Source organism: Labrus mixtus, chromosome 12 (genome assembly GCF_963584025.1).
Source record: "Labrus mixtus chromosome 12, fLabMix1.1, whole genome shotgun sequence".
NCBI lineage: Eukaryota > Metazoa > Chordata > Actinopteri > Labriformes > Labridae > Labrus > Labrus mixtus.
Window position 1 is genome coordinate 4,381,356 of NC_083623.1, and position 14,413 is coordinate 4,395,768.

Genomic DNA, 14,413 nt, shown 5'->3' on the forward strand with positions numbered 1-14,413 from the left:
GAGGCTGAGATTAGCAGCAAAAACACTCAAACTCACCCAGTACACATTTCATCATAAGAAAATCATTCCGTGTTTTTTTTTTTACAGGCCACCTACCATGAACTCGTCTCCTCCAGAGCCGGTTCTCATCGACTCAGAAGCTCAGACCTGCACGCACTACTTCTCTTTCCAGACCCCTCTGGTGTGCGAGCAGACAGTAAGTATGTTTTATTTGTTCTCAAACAATGCCAGTAAAGAACTATCACCAGACCGTCTGGGAACACTTTGGCTTCAGAAGGTTGAGTCACTCAACATAAAGACGACGTTTCATTGAATACTTTAACAGGGTCTTATTTACCTGAAGCAGCAAGCTCGAAGTTCAGACGGGCCTAAAAAGTTCCTCTTTTTAAAGAAAAAAACGTAATAATAACTAAGGAATATGTTTTAGTTCAATGTTCTTGGTTTACTTAACAACACCTTGTAACGGTTTGGGTCTCTACCTCTGGGTTAAGGGCGCGGTCACACTGGCCATCTGTACCATGCCGTACTACAAGAGCTTAGAGAGTACAAACACTAGTTTTCAATTTCTAGAAACAATTTTAAAAGATTTTTACCTTTAAACCTTTAAAAGGTTGTGTACTAAAGCAAACTGTTCACATTTCAGCCACCAAAAAATGTTCTTTGCCTCCAGATATGTTGGCTTGGTGGCCCTGTTGGTCCAGAGTCTGATACGATAAGCATCGAGCCATCACATGTGTTTTTATTCCTTTTGATGGATTTTTTCCAGGTGAGGTGTTCAGTCCAGAACGGCTCTGCTCTCATAGATCTGACTCCTCTGATTCACGTTAACGGATTCTACGCAGCAACAGGTCAGTGAGCAAATTCTGAACTCCCCTGAATTCATGATTTAAATGTCTCTACTTAATGCAGCTCTAGAAAAGAAGCTATTTTTGAACATAGCAAGGAGCATATAGATGAACCGCTGTCTTGTTTTCCCCCTCTCAGATGATGCAGTGGACCAAAGTGATGATTCTCCAGACTTCTACATCAACATCTGTCAGCCTCTGAACCCCATCCCGGGGGTCACCTGCCCCCCTGGAGCTGCTGTCTGTATGGATCCTGATAATGGACCTCCTGTGGTGAGAACCTCACAAACACTCATGTCTCACTGATGTGATTGTTAACCTTATAATAAAAACCAGAGCACTGGCCTTAGAGGGACGTCATGCAAGATCATGGGAATGTGTGCCCCTCTTACCCCCCAGGATCTTTTTGAGCAGGCTACCATCACACAGGCCAAGGGCATTTTATTGGACACGTCCCATGTATTGCACTCTGAATATGTTTTATTGAACTCAGGGAGAAGGTTCAGGGTCCCTCTGTGTAAACACAACCGCTTTAAAAACTCATTAGTCCCTTTTTCAGTTAAGCTCATTAATGAGCAAAAAATAGAGGAGGAACGGAAAACCAGGAGGCCCCCAATGTACCGATAACTGTAGACATGTTGAAACTGTCTGGAGTGGCATGTGTATATGTGCACAGTGTGCATGCGTCTGTGACTGTAGGAGTGAGTGTGTGTGTACTGTAGCACAGAGAAGTTAAATGTTTTACATTGTAATTACTGTTTTTATGTTGTTTTCGATGTATTGTCCATGCAGCGATTTCCCAACATCCTAGACAAATTTCTCCCTAGGGAGACGAATAAAGAAACCTTGACCTTGACCTTGATGTAAAAACAGTTGATGGAATATATAGATGCAACTTTTTGTTTGTACAGGAGCCCTTTGGTTCCAACTTCCAGATTCTGTCACTGCACATAACAGTGTGTCTGTCTCTTTAAGGACATCGGGCGGACCACCAGCGGGCCTGAGATCAATGCTGCGACAGGAGAAGTGTCCATCACCTACCACAGCTCCACCAAGTGTGCAGCCGATCCCTCCCAGAACTACACCTCCACCATCATCTTCACCTGCCAGAGAGGCCTGGAGCTGGTCAGTCCAAAACTTTTAATTTCCTCCAGACGACACATACCTAACATTTAAACTCTCAGTGTTCCCATAGCAACCGTTTCTGCCTTCACACAGGGCTCTCCACAAATGCTGCGGCTGCAGGAGTGTGTGTACCTGTTCGAGTGGGCGACCCCCATCGTCTGTTCAGACGCCACGCACACCAGCGGCTGCCGTCTGACCGACTCGCAGCTGCAGTTCACCTTCGACTTGTCGGCCCTATCTGGTGAAGTCCAGGTGAGCTCCATGTAACTCTGACCCCCTAGTGTTCAAAATGAGTACTGCAGTCCAAATTCAAAACATTTTAGAGAGTATTTCCTTTGTGTTACAAAATAAACAACATTTTTATTTTTAAATAAAAGTGCAGCAAAGTGTCCACATGGGGGTGCCAAAATCCACTCTCAATGAAAGTTCCTCACAGTCGCTTTAAGTTATCTCATCCTGTGGACTCAATTCTGCCATCTCTAGTAAACATTGCTATCAATTTTTATCTGAATCAGTTGCTTCTCCCCTCATCTAATCTCAGATCTCATATATAAATATCTGATGTTTGAGGGCTGCGAGTTAAACATTGTTCTGAAGATGAGTGTCTGTATTTCAGGTACCAGCGGACTCCAGCATGTACCACATTAACGTCTGCAGCTCGGTGACAGAGCCGGCCTGTAAGAAGAGCGCCGTCTGCCGGGCGTCTGGCTCGGGTTCAGACAAGTCCGCCTCTTCGTATGGCATCAGCAAGGCCATGACGATGGAGTATAAACACGAGGAGCAGGCCGTACTGATGCAGTATGGAGGAGGAGATCCCTGCCCACCAGGTGAGTCTGCTTACCCCCTTCAAAAGACCTCCAATCAGTGGTTTAGCTCGAGGACTAATTCCACCTTCCAGTTAGCTGGATTTGATGAGCATTTGACAAAGTCTAGATATCACTTTTTTAGATGCTTTAATCTTCTCCTTTACTGTCGATGCAACTCAAGACAAACCTGCAGGAAGTGAAGCATGACGAAGATTTTCTTTGGAGAAAACTCAACGCATTGACACATTTTAAGATTAAAAAAAGTTCCTTTCTAAGAGTAAGGATGAAATGTTTTTTTAAATGTCATGATTGAGTAACAAAACAACTAGACTTAAATCTCTCAACGGACCATTTTCATTGACTTAACACAGAGTTAGTGTGTTAATTAAAGTGCTAACTGTCCGTACAAAGCGTTTTTACTCGGCAGGTCACACCTACACACTCACACACTGATGGAAGAGGCTGCTGTGTAAAGTGAACCATCAGAATGAGCTAATCCATTCATACACATTCACACCCTGCCAACAAAGCAGAAGGAGCAACTTAAGGTTGCCCTAAGACACATTGGATATGTGGCTGCAGGAGCTGGGGATCGAACCCCTGACCTTACGGTGAAGAGACGACTGACTCTACCCATTGAGCCACAGCTGCCACAATTTTTGGTCTTTGCCACTAATTAACAAATCATCCTGCTTATTGCTTTCAAAGAAACAAAACTTGCCTCAAAAAATCGTACATTTACAAAACATTTTAATCCGTTTAAAGACTTTGATTTTTAACACTTAAATATAATATAAATCAAGTATATCCTCTGAAAATAACTCTGTGAGTCATGACTGTCTACAATGGGTGTAACACCCGAGTCCCACTGTCTGTGATGTTTTCAGAGTTTTCAGAGTCCTATCTTCAGTTTGTTTACATCGTCAGGACGGCCGGCTGACTCCTCCCCTCACGTATAAAAGTTGTTTAATTGAGGGACTAGAGAAAAGAAGAATAACATACTGTACTCACTGCTTAACTGTGTTTCTAGATCACGCTCATTTCAGGTAAATTTACATGCAGTGTGAAGATACGAGCATAATAAAGATAGCTAGCATTAGCATGCTAACACAACAATGCAGCGCGAGTTGTTTTGGTTTCATGCTGGAGCTCGAGGGCGACATCTGCTGGATCAAAAAAAATCGTATATAAAGCCTTTAAATCTTCACAGATATTTGAGTCAGCAGATTTTCTTTAATGTGAGTAAGTTAAATAACACAAATGTTCCAAATCACACAATCCCATGTGTTTGTTTGTGTGTGTTCCAGTGACGGACAGAGGCGAGGCGTGCGTGTTCCCCTTCACGCACATGAAGAAGTCGTACACAGAGTGCACCATGGAAGGACGGACCGATGGCAAGAAGTGGTGTGCCACCACCGCGAACTACGACACAGACAAGAAATGGGGATTCTGCCATGAAGGTGCCACATCTCATATCCGCTGTTTCTTATACTGTGAACTGCTGATGTTGGAAGTGAATGACGAAACTAGAAAAGTGTTTATAGATACTAGCTCTTTTTCGTTGACAGGAAATGACTCTTTTATCTCGCAGCACAACTTTACCATGTATGACCCTGTTTTCTCCCTCGTCCAGCCTCAGGTCAGCGACAGTCCTCCATTCTGTTCTACTGCGACCAGTCTGCAGGCCACGGCTCCCCGAAGCTGCTCTCGGAGACGGAGGGCTGCTCGGCCACGTTCCAGTGGACGACCAGCGCCGTTTGTCCGCCGAAGAAGATGGAGTGCAAACTGGTCAGCCAGCATCGGACCTTCGATCTGAGAACTCTGTCCTCCCTCACCGAGCCGTGGAAGTTCGGCCACAAAGGAGATTCGTAAGTGACAGCGCAAAACCGAAACCTCGGTTCATTTTTATAGTATTCAATGTGAGCTCGTTTTTCATCCTCCATAGATAGAAAGACACAGCCATAATGTTAGACATGCACCTGAATCTCAAACACAAGATGAAATACAGTTAATACACAGCTTTTTCAGGATAATACGTCCTAGTATTTCTTGCTTTTCAACAGAGTTAAGCAGAAGATGAAAAACACACAGGAGCCTTGTAGGTGGAATAAATTATAAAAAATTTAATTTTTGAGATATTTCTTCAAGGCCTTAAATTCTTCTTCTTGCTTCTATCAATCAATCATAACAATTCATAACAAAATGCTATCTGGAGACGCTTTACAAAAAGAGTATCATGGGATAAGATGCAGGAAGGATTTTCTCCTTTTGTATTCCTCTCGTTCCTGTTGTCCACACTTCCTTGCCGCTGAGCGGGAGGTCGGAGCAAGCCGTGCTTCATGCAAAAGCTGAAAATATCCCTGTTTTTTAACGTCCTCAGGTATTACTTCAACCTGTGTCAGGGTATCCACGGTGGACTCCCAGGATGCCCAGAAGGGGCGTCGGTGTGCAGACACTCTGCAGCGGGACAGACTCAGGCGCTGGGCCGAGTTTACACCCAGGCGATGAGCTACACTGGTGAGGGAATCAAGTCCAACACTTTTCATTTTTGCTTCACGTCTGACTCTTTGAGGCTGTAATAAAATCTGTATGGCGTTTATAACTTCAAAGGATCTAAAGTTTGTGCAGCTTTTACTGCTTCATTGTTCAGAGGAATATGACTGAATCCAATATGTCTGAACATAAATGTCATTAGAAGAATTTAACTAAATCAGTGTAGCCTCTAAAAGTCACATTCATGTTCAATCTGTCAACCCTGGATGACTTTAGAGGCCGTTAATGAGCTCGTGTTTCCGGCTGCGTTTGACTCTCACAGCTGTGTTTAGACTGTATGAATTCATTCTAACACACAAACTTCTCGTGCAGACGGAAAGATCTCTGTGAGTTACTCAGCGGGAGACGATGTCTGTGGTAACGGAGTGAAGGCCAAGACTGTGATCCAGCTGAGCTGTGGCACCATCATGGGACGCCCGGCACTCATCAGGTAACACAAGTTAAGTCATTTTCAACCCAGGTGTAAAAGGCGCTTTTTTAAAAATGTATTCCACAGACAAATCTACGTCGTTTCCCTCCTATGGTTGTGTTATGTTGACCCTGAAGTGTGATGCTGCAACAGACCAGAACCACACTCTCCAGTAACACTCATTTACTCTTCAGTTTGTCATTTCTCACACACAGTTAAAAAGAGTGTTTGTATTTCAAGTTAAAGTTCATCTTCTTGAAACCTGATTTGTGGGCGGAGCATTGCCAAACACTCGTCTGTAAAAATAATGTTCGTCACTGTCATTTATCAGTCCGATGTTCTGGATGAGTGTTTGACTGTTTCTCTGTGTAGATCACTCGGATAATATCTGTCAAATATTCAACATTTTTAAAGGTGCATTCACTGTACTTAACATTATATAACCTGCTTTACAAGACCAAGACAGACCAGGCAGAGCTTGTGTTTGATTTGTGGGTGAGGCACATGATTGGCCGGCGGATGTTTTCATCTCTCCACCACCTTGACCTATGACTCAAAAAGTACATTTTGTACCCTGTTTGCATCAATAACATTCATTCTAGCACTAAAAAAAAACATATATTCTTTAGCAAAGGATCCTGTTTAAGGACATGTGTTGTGTTTGTTGAGGTTCTTTGGTGTGGTGTCCCCGTCTTTTAACGGTCTGATCAGGAGTAGTATTCATAACTTTGTTGTATATGTCATCAATGTTTGTAATTCTAGTGTAGGGTTAGAATGTCTTTTTAATGTTTTGTATTATTCTGTCACTTTATTTACTCTCTCCCCCCCCCTCTCTCTCTCTGTCCCTCTCTCTCTCTTTCTCTGTATCACTCTCTTTCTCTCTCTCTCTCCCTCCCTCACTCTCTCTCCTCTCTCTCTCCTCTCTCTCTCTCTCTCTATCTCCTCTCTCTCTCTTTCTCTTTCTCTCTCTCCCTCTCTCCCTCTCTCCCTCTCTCTCTCTCCCTCTCTCTCTCTCTTTCTCTGTATCGCTCTCTTTCTCTCTCTCTCTCTCCTCTCTCTCTCACTCTCTCTTTCTCTCTCTCTCTCCTCTCTCTCTCTCTCTCTCTCTTTCTCTCTCTCTCCCCCTCTCTCTGAAATATTTCATCTGCATCCATCTTCACAGTAAATAATCACTTCATGTTTTTGTGTGTTTTTGTCTCGAGCAGCGTCAATGAGACTTCCTGTGAGTTTGTGATTGGCTGGGAGACTCGGTCGGCGTGTGCGGTGAAGCCGCGTGAGGTGGAGATGAAGAACGGGACGATCCAGGTTCCTGACACGGGAGTCAGCCTCAGTCTGGGAGATCTTTACTTCAGGTAGCCCAAAGTGCACACTACACCTGTCCAGCTGATTGTGATAAAACGATAAAGAGGACTTCTTTATTTCACTTTCTCTATTTGTTGATCTTCTTTAAATCCTCTTCCTCCTCCTCCTCCTCCTCTCAGCCACCATCAGGCGTCTGGAGACATCCGTCCCAACGGCGACCGCTACATCTACCACATCCAGCTGTCCGGCCTCACCAACATCTCCCTGCCCAGCTGTGTGGGAGCCAACATCTGCCAGGTCAAACTCAACGCGGCCTACAGGCGCAAGATTGGCTCCTCCAGCAGCGCCAAGTATTACATTAAAGGTGAGTCACTGCTCAGTCTAATTACAAGAAAGAGGCTGCTGGGGTCAATAATCAAAATGTTGTCATGTCAGAGGCCCCTGTGTTTGAATCACTGATGTTTAACATCCACACTAATCACATGACCATCACTCCTGGATCAATTACAATTACAGTCTTCTATTCAGAGATAGAAGTTCAAAATGTGCAGGGGCGCTGGTGGCACAGTGGTTAGTGCCCTCGTCCCATGTACGGAGGCTGAAGTCCTCCAGACGGGGCGGCCCAGGTTTTAAATCCAACCTGTGGCTCCTTTCCCTGCATGTCATCCCCCACTCTCTCTCGCTCTACCTGATTCCTGACGCTATCCACTGTTCAGTCTCTCCAATAAAAGCACGAAAAAATCTTAAAACAAAAAAAAATAAGAAAAGCAGTAGTGGGGCGCCAGATGGCCTGGTCGTTGTGTCGAATGCCCCCTGTCTGGGGGCTGTGGTAGGGCTGGGAAATATATCGAGTTTTTAAGATATATTGATATATTTTCAAACAAGATATACCGTAAAATCCGGTGTATAAGACGCACTTTTAATACCTATTTTTTCGTCTAAAAAGTCGGCTGCGTCTTATACACCGGTGCGACCAATACACCAGTATAAAATACTGAAACACGCGCCGTCATTACAGCGGGTGCAGCAGCCCCTATCACTGCGACCTGATGCGATTAAAAACCCATCCCCATTCATTGTGTATTGAAAGCTGAGTGCACGCTGTGCTGGGAAAGACAGCGACACAGACCAGGCTGGCTACGCGACTTTTTCCACATCTTTTCTCCCTCACGAGGTCATAATCATGACTTTACAGAAACAGTGGTATATTGTTCCGTAAATTAACCTTGTGGAGTGCTCTTTTGATTGAAAGACTTCTATATTAAAGTTAAAGAGTGACCAGCGGAGTCGCAAACTAGGAGTCTGTGCCTCTGCCAACTTTCCCTGCTGAGAGCTCAACTCTGTAGCTAGTAGGAGCGCAAACTCCACAAAGTGAAAACAGACGGAACTAAAGGAGCGACACAGCTGCACAGAAACTGCACGTTGTAGACATCGCTGAACACTATATAAATCCTCACACAGGAAAACAGTTTAAAGTTTTTTTTCTCTCTAAGAGACCTTAAAAACAGGGTGCGTCTTATACACCGGTGCGACTTATATTCCGGATTTTACGGTAGTTTAAGACAAAATCGTTAATATGGATATAGTTTATGTTGCATTAAAATAACGTTATAGAGGTGCCAGGTCACCTTTTTCTGACTGTCTGTCCCTCTTCACCCTGCTCCTCCTCTCTCTCTCTCTTTTATTGTATTGAAGGAACATTTTTATTTTATAATATTACTTTTTAAATTCACAAACAGGTAGTTTATCGAGCCCTAGGCTGTATTCTTTGGGTTCAGATCCAGCTTCAGCCATTTGCAGCATGTCATCCCCCCGCTCTCTCCTCCTTGCATTTTCTTGTCATGCTGTCATTTTGCTGTCATTTCTAAATATCTGAAGTGTAGTGATTCAACACAAAAAGATGTTTCTTAATGTGTAAAACCACATATCAACACTAACGTCATGTTGACCACATCTCGTCTTTTTCCATCAGGAGGAAACCTGGATGTGATGGTGCCCTCCGAGTCCCAGTGTGGACGGGAGAAAACGAAGATGGTGTCCTCCACCATCATGTTCCACTGTAACCCCTCAGCAGGCGTCGGCATCCCAGAGTTCATGAGCGAGACGGACGGATGCCAGTACCTGTTTGTGTGGCACACCAACGCCGTGTGTGGTCTAACGTGAGTTAAAAAAAAAAAATCTCATTCAGGTTTTTTTTTTTTTATCCTCAGACAGTAAAAAGTCGATCTGAGAACTTGCAGATTGATTTGTGTGTTTTTCATCATTGCCGCGCAGAACCGTCGACGCTCAGTCGTTTGACGACGACGACGACAGCGACACTCCGGCTCTCTCCAGGCGGACTCAGGCGATGGGCTTGATGCTGACTCTGCTGCTGGTGGGTCTGGTGGTCTGCCTGCTCGGGTTTCTGCTGCACAAGAGAGAGAGAAGGTGAAGTCATGATCGATGAACTGAGAGGTGCTGGCAGACTCTTCTGTCAAGTGGATTTTGATGAATATCATTTCTCCTTTCTCTAACAGAGATCTGGTGATCCAGAAGGTCGCCGGTTGCTGCAGGAGAGGAAACCAGGTCGCCTATAAATATTCCAAAGTAGGTTCATCTAATACATTTTACTATAATAAATTCTTCAATTTAAGGAAATTAGATTTTAAACGTGTCTCTCTCTCCTCAGGTCAACATGGACGAAGAAGGAGGCGAAGAGGAGATGGAGTGGCTGATGGAGGAGCTGGAAGCCCCTCCTTCATCCTCCTCCTCCTCCTCCTCCCACAGGGGGAAGAGTAACCACGGCAACGGCCACATCAAGACCAAGCCGGTGAACACGGACGGCCTGCGCTCTTTCTCCCTGGACGAGCAGGACGACGATGACGACAGCGAGGACGAGGTGCTGAGCGTCCCCGGGGTGAGGGTGTTGAAATCCTCGGGACTCTCCAGGCCCTCCACCGTCCACCGCAGCGCCTTCCTCCAGGTGAGCGTCCGTCTCCTCCGATACGAGGAGCCCGGAGATATTAGCAACCTCTGATGATGAAAAATGGAGCCAGTGCAGAAGTGCAAAAAAAAAACTGCAGTTCCTCAAATCTCCACGTGAGGCTGACTCCAAAAAGTGGGCGTATTCTTGTTTTTTGGAGCCAACCTGAGGTGGACACTTGAGGAACTCTCACTTCCACATTGGCTTTATTTATGTCTACCAGAGTAAAATACAGATCCTGCTTGACGAACGGCAAAATGACACAACTTCCAAATCACACCAAACATTGTTTTCTGTGTTAAATGTTCTATAAAACCACATTTCAGAAAATCAAATTTGCCGATTCCAAAAAAGTGTTACATAGAAACCTCACAGACGTTTGTTTCGTTTCAGGAGGAGAGCGATGAAGACCTGGTCGGCCTCCTGGAAGAGTCGGACAGGAAGCGGAAGGGCAGCAAACCCCGCCCCTCAGGCCGCAACCACGACAACAACGCGGCAGCCAACAGGAAACGGGACGAGGACGACAGTGACGAGGACCTCCTCAGGGTGTGATGTCACTTCCTCCTCCTCGTCTTCCTCCTTCTTTCTCTATCCATCCAATCTGAACTCTTCTCTCTCAGCGAATGTCTCCGACTCCGACGAAGCAGAAACCTTTCCTCTCTCTTTGGGATTATCTTTTTTTTGGTTTGGACTGCACCTTTTACTCGGACTCTCTACAGACTGTCGATGTAAGCACATGGGTTCTTATTTATTGATAGCTGATTATTTAAATTGTTTTCTATTTTTGCATATTTTCTCTGAAACTCTGAAAGGAAATAATCCGCATCTCTAGAGTTACTCTTTTTACTCGATACACTCCTAACAGGCCGGCTGGGACTCAACACATCGAGGCATGTCGGTGTAACGATGTTTGATCAATTTGTACGACGTCTTTCTTTTTTCTTCTAGAGGTTTGAAATGTGGCTGTGCCATTTTGCTTTAGCACTTTACTGTAGCATCGATTAGCCGAGGAAACCCCCACTGTCGACACGCCTCGTCGCAGAGAAAAGCCACATTTTGAGTTGATTCTTTGTTTTATTTTGAAAGTCCCTCGGCCTGTTAGGACCGTATCCTGTAACTCTGTAGAGATGTAGATGTTTAAGAAGCTCAGTGGGGAAACAAATTGAGCAGATTTAAGAGAGAAAATCATCGGCTAATGAAGAGAACGAAGCCTGATCGGAGTCCGATTGTGTTGTTTCTAAAAGGGAATGAAGACAGCCGTTTGTCTTCTTGTTGTTTACAGTCAACACGGGAGCAGTCTCTCTGTTTCCCCGTCGAGAGAAAAGAGAGAGAGCGATGCCTTCCTGGCTGAATCGTTGTCCGGCGACAGATTGATTTTTGTCTTGTTTTGGATCCGAGACGTTGTACATAGGCGACCGTGTTCTATAATATGGAAGTTTTTTTGTTGTTTGTTTATTGTTTGTCCGTTTGTCCTCACTGGTGAGTTGCTCGCACATTATTTTGTTTTTATGATTATTTAAACGGTTGCTTAACGAGCTGATTTATCGTGCCGATCTCTGTTGTGTGTGTAAAGAAAGGTGGCCTTAAGTGTGAATGGACAAGTCGACGAGGGCGGAGGCTGAAAGTCGATGTTAGTTTAGGATTTGTTTTGTTTTGAAGTCCTCCCTCCCCTCCCCCCTCCCTCATTCCTGTCAAAGCCATATCTCTACAGCCGCAAATGTAGGGACTCCCACCCCCCCCCCCCCCCCCCCCCAACGCTTGCACATTCTCGTGCGTTAAAAAACGTTTCTCTGCGCTCCAGATCTGTGATCATGGATGCACCAAACACTCTCAGTAAAGCCAAGTTTTTGTAGTGCCGAAATCCGCCCTTTTTTATTTTTTTTGAAGCCAAATGAACGCGATGATGACGACAAAAAAAACAAGGAAGTGATGCGTCAAAGTGTCAAGAAAACAGGAGATGAACTCCCATTTCACATCCAGTATAACCTGCCGCTGTCTGACAGGATGCCAGTATTTCTAAAAATGAAGTCAAAGCTGAATCCAGGTGTTTCCACATGTTGGGACTCAGCCCGTCACAGTATCAGCACACAGAGTATTCGGGGTGGCGTCGTTCTCTCCACAGACGTAGTTTGATGTGAGGTCGGAGGTTTTAGTTTTGTATCCACACATTAAGAACTCAAATTGGTCGATTTACAAACAGACTCATTTGAATGTCGCTTTTGCTAAAATGTCTCTCTCATCGTTTTAAGGTCGTGGGCGCTAAGAGAAAAACTGTCGCTGTAACTTAAACTGAACACGGTGGACCGGCCGGTGCTTTGAATTTATCTTCTCTGAGAAACATGTCAAGGGTTTGGAAAGCGGCAACTAGCAATTTTTTTTTTTTTTTTACTTTTTCTTTATTTTATTTAAAACATCAGTAATTATGTTGACTTTGCAATGTCAGAAAAACAGTGAAAATTCTCATCATGACATCGATGTGACGACTAAAGAGCGTTAGAAAAAAGTCAAATTTTCTTTTCAGCATATTTTTTTTAATAATCTTTGTTCAGTTATCGACTTGAACCCCGAAGAAGAAACATCTGGATGTCGAGGTTCTAGTGTATGTCAGTAAAGTTTCCTGCGTCTGCCTGCATGGTACCGTCCTGAACCTCCTCCTTTTTCTATCCAGATGTGAACAGGTGTTTTTTTTTTTTCGTGCAGTTTTGGGCTACATGACACTAAATCAGGGAGGAAGGAGTTAAATTCAGAAGCGGGCAGACACAAACGAACGAACGAGGAGAAACGAGTGACTTTTGGGAAAAGCACAAGAAGTCTTTCTGTGATGATTGTGTTCTTCGGGGAGATCATCGTTCTGTTTGCGTTGGTGTGAGTTATGTTGTCTGTTTCTCAGCTCTTTGCCTGTTTTCCTATTTAAAAAGCATCGATGTAAAAAAATACGACATTATTTGAATAAATAAGATCTGCTGTTTCATCGCTGCTTTGTGATGACTACACTGTAAAAATGTTGTGTTTTCTTGTACGGTTATCACTTCCATATGATCCCAATCTAGCAATATAAAGACCTGATGATTTGTTACCACGGCAACAAAAATAGTCGTCCTAGAAACCCAACATTTGGACATTTCTTGTTTTCAATCATCAGAAATTGCAGCAAAACTTCTGAACACTTTCAAATCTCACAGAAAATATTGGCAACATTTCGGTAGATTTAGCTATTTAGACATTTCCTGGGGTTTGTCTGTTTTTTTACCTTTAATTAACCAGGTTGGTCCCATTAAGATTAAGAACCTCTTCTCCAAGGAAGACCTGGACGAGACAGGCAGCAACACAAAGTTACAGACTGAGACACAAAAGGAGACACGAAACTTATATTAAAAGAGAAAAAACATCTCTGAGTCCAATCCAGGAGTCAGTAGATCGAGCAGACGAGCTATAAGCATCGATCATCCTGTAGAACCTGCTGCCTGGACTTTCATTTTAGATTTAAAAACCTTTAAGGACACCAGCTCCTCGAGCTCCTCGATGTTTAAGTCATTCTGCTATAGATTCCAGGCTGAGGGTGCAGAATAGCTAAAAGCCCTTTTTTCCAGATTTCTTGTCTGAGCGTTTGGGACAGAGAGCATGAAGAGGTCCACAATACCACGTTTAAGATAAAGTATCTATGTATCGAAAATGAGGTCAACCTTCATTGCTTGAAATAATCATGGCATTATGTTCCTGTAATCCAGACGTAATCGGCCCCCGCTTAGATCAAGATCTTCCTCATGTTTTTGGACCAAAGTTATTCCGATCCTGCTAAAAAGTTTCAAACAACGCACACTGGACACAAAGCCAATTCTTAAGATTTGATTCAATGAATCAAGAGAATGAATAAAGAACGAGCCAAACGCCTGTCTCAACACTCGAACATAATGTCACATGTGCCTCAAACTGTTAACATAGAACTGTTTTCAAAGACGCTCAAAACTACCTCACTGTGAACACAATGCAGAGACGTGTGCTTGAAATGTAACAATGCTCAAGAAACACTTTCAAACTTCTTAAAGAATCAAAAAAAGATCCTCCATCAAGGAGCTCCTGTTTTAAGGATTTATCAACAAGCAGCGTTTGGAGTCGACATGCTCGTCCTCAGACTTTCTGCCTCTTTATACGCTTTTGTTTGATCCAGCACCCATTTAGAGATGTGCATGTCGTCTTTGATTTTTCACATCTCTAACTGAATCTTCTTTGAGGAGGGAAAGCCATTGGACAGGACAAACCCTCACACCTCTTCTGAGGACGTTCATGATTATTAAAAGTGTTTTTTTAAATCGTTAACTTCCTCCAAACTAACGTCAACCCGAGTGATCGTCACAACTAAAACCCCGTGTTTATATTTCTCTGAGATCTTAAGAGGACTACCAGAAACCAT

The 14,413-nt window shown here is 43.9% G+C and overlaps 1 protein-coding gene across 1 annotated transcript in view; it reads left to right on the forward strand.

Annotated features, from left to right (window-relative positions):
* igf2r (insulin-like growth factor 2 receptor) overlaps positions 1–12,973 on the forward strand; it is a 57,682-nt gene extending 44,709 nt beyond the window's left edge. Inside the window, exons 35-51 of the mRNA XM_061051579.1 lie at positions 88–196; positions 767–848; positions 985–1,118; positions 1,821–1,970; positions 2,064–2,222; positions 2,587–2,797; positions 4,084–4,236; positions 4,410–4,644; positions 5,157–5,293; positions 5,642–5,759; positions 6,944–7,090; positions 7,220–7,404; positions 9,013–9,199; positions 9,315–9,467; positions 9,557–9,626; positions 9,709–10,002; positions 10,396–12,973. Of these exons, the coding sequence (XP_060907562.1) occupies positions 88–196; positions 767–848; positions 985–1,118; positions 1,821–1,970; positions 2,064–2,222; positions 2,587–2,797; positions 4,084–4,236; positions 4,410–4,644; positions 5,157–5,293; positions 5,642–5,759; positions 6,944–7,090; positions 7,220–7,404; positions 9,013–9,199; positions 9,315–9,467; positions 9,557–9,626; positions 9,709–10,002; positions 10,396–10,554 (2,683 nt within the window). The 3' untranslated portion in view covers positions 10,555–12,973. The remainder of the gene's footprint in view (positions 1–87; positions 197–766; positions 849–984; positions 1,119–1,820; positions 1,971–2,063; positions 2,223–2,586; positions 2,798–4,083; positions 4,237–4,409; positions 4,645–5,156; positions 5,294–5,641; positions 5,760–6,943; positions 7,091–7,219; positions 7,405–9,012; positions 9,200–9,314; positions 9,468–9,556; positions 9,627–9,708; positions 10,003–10,395) is intronic.
* The last annotated feature ends 1,440 nt before the right edge of the window (positions 12,974–14,413 follow it).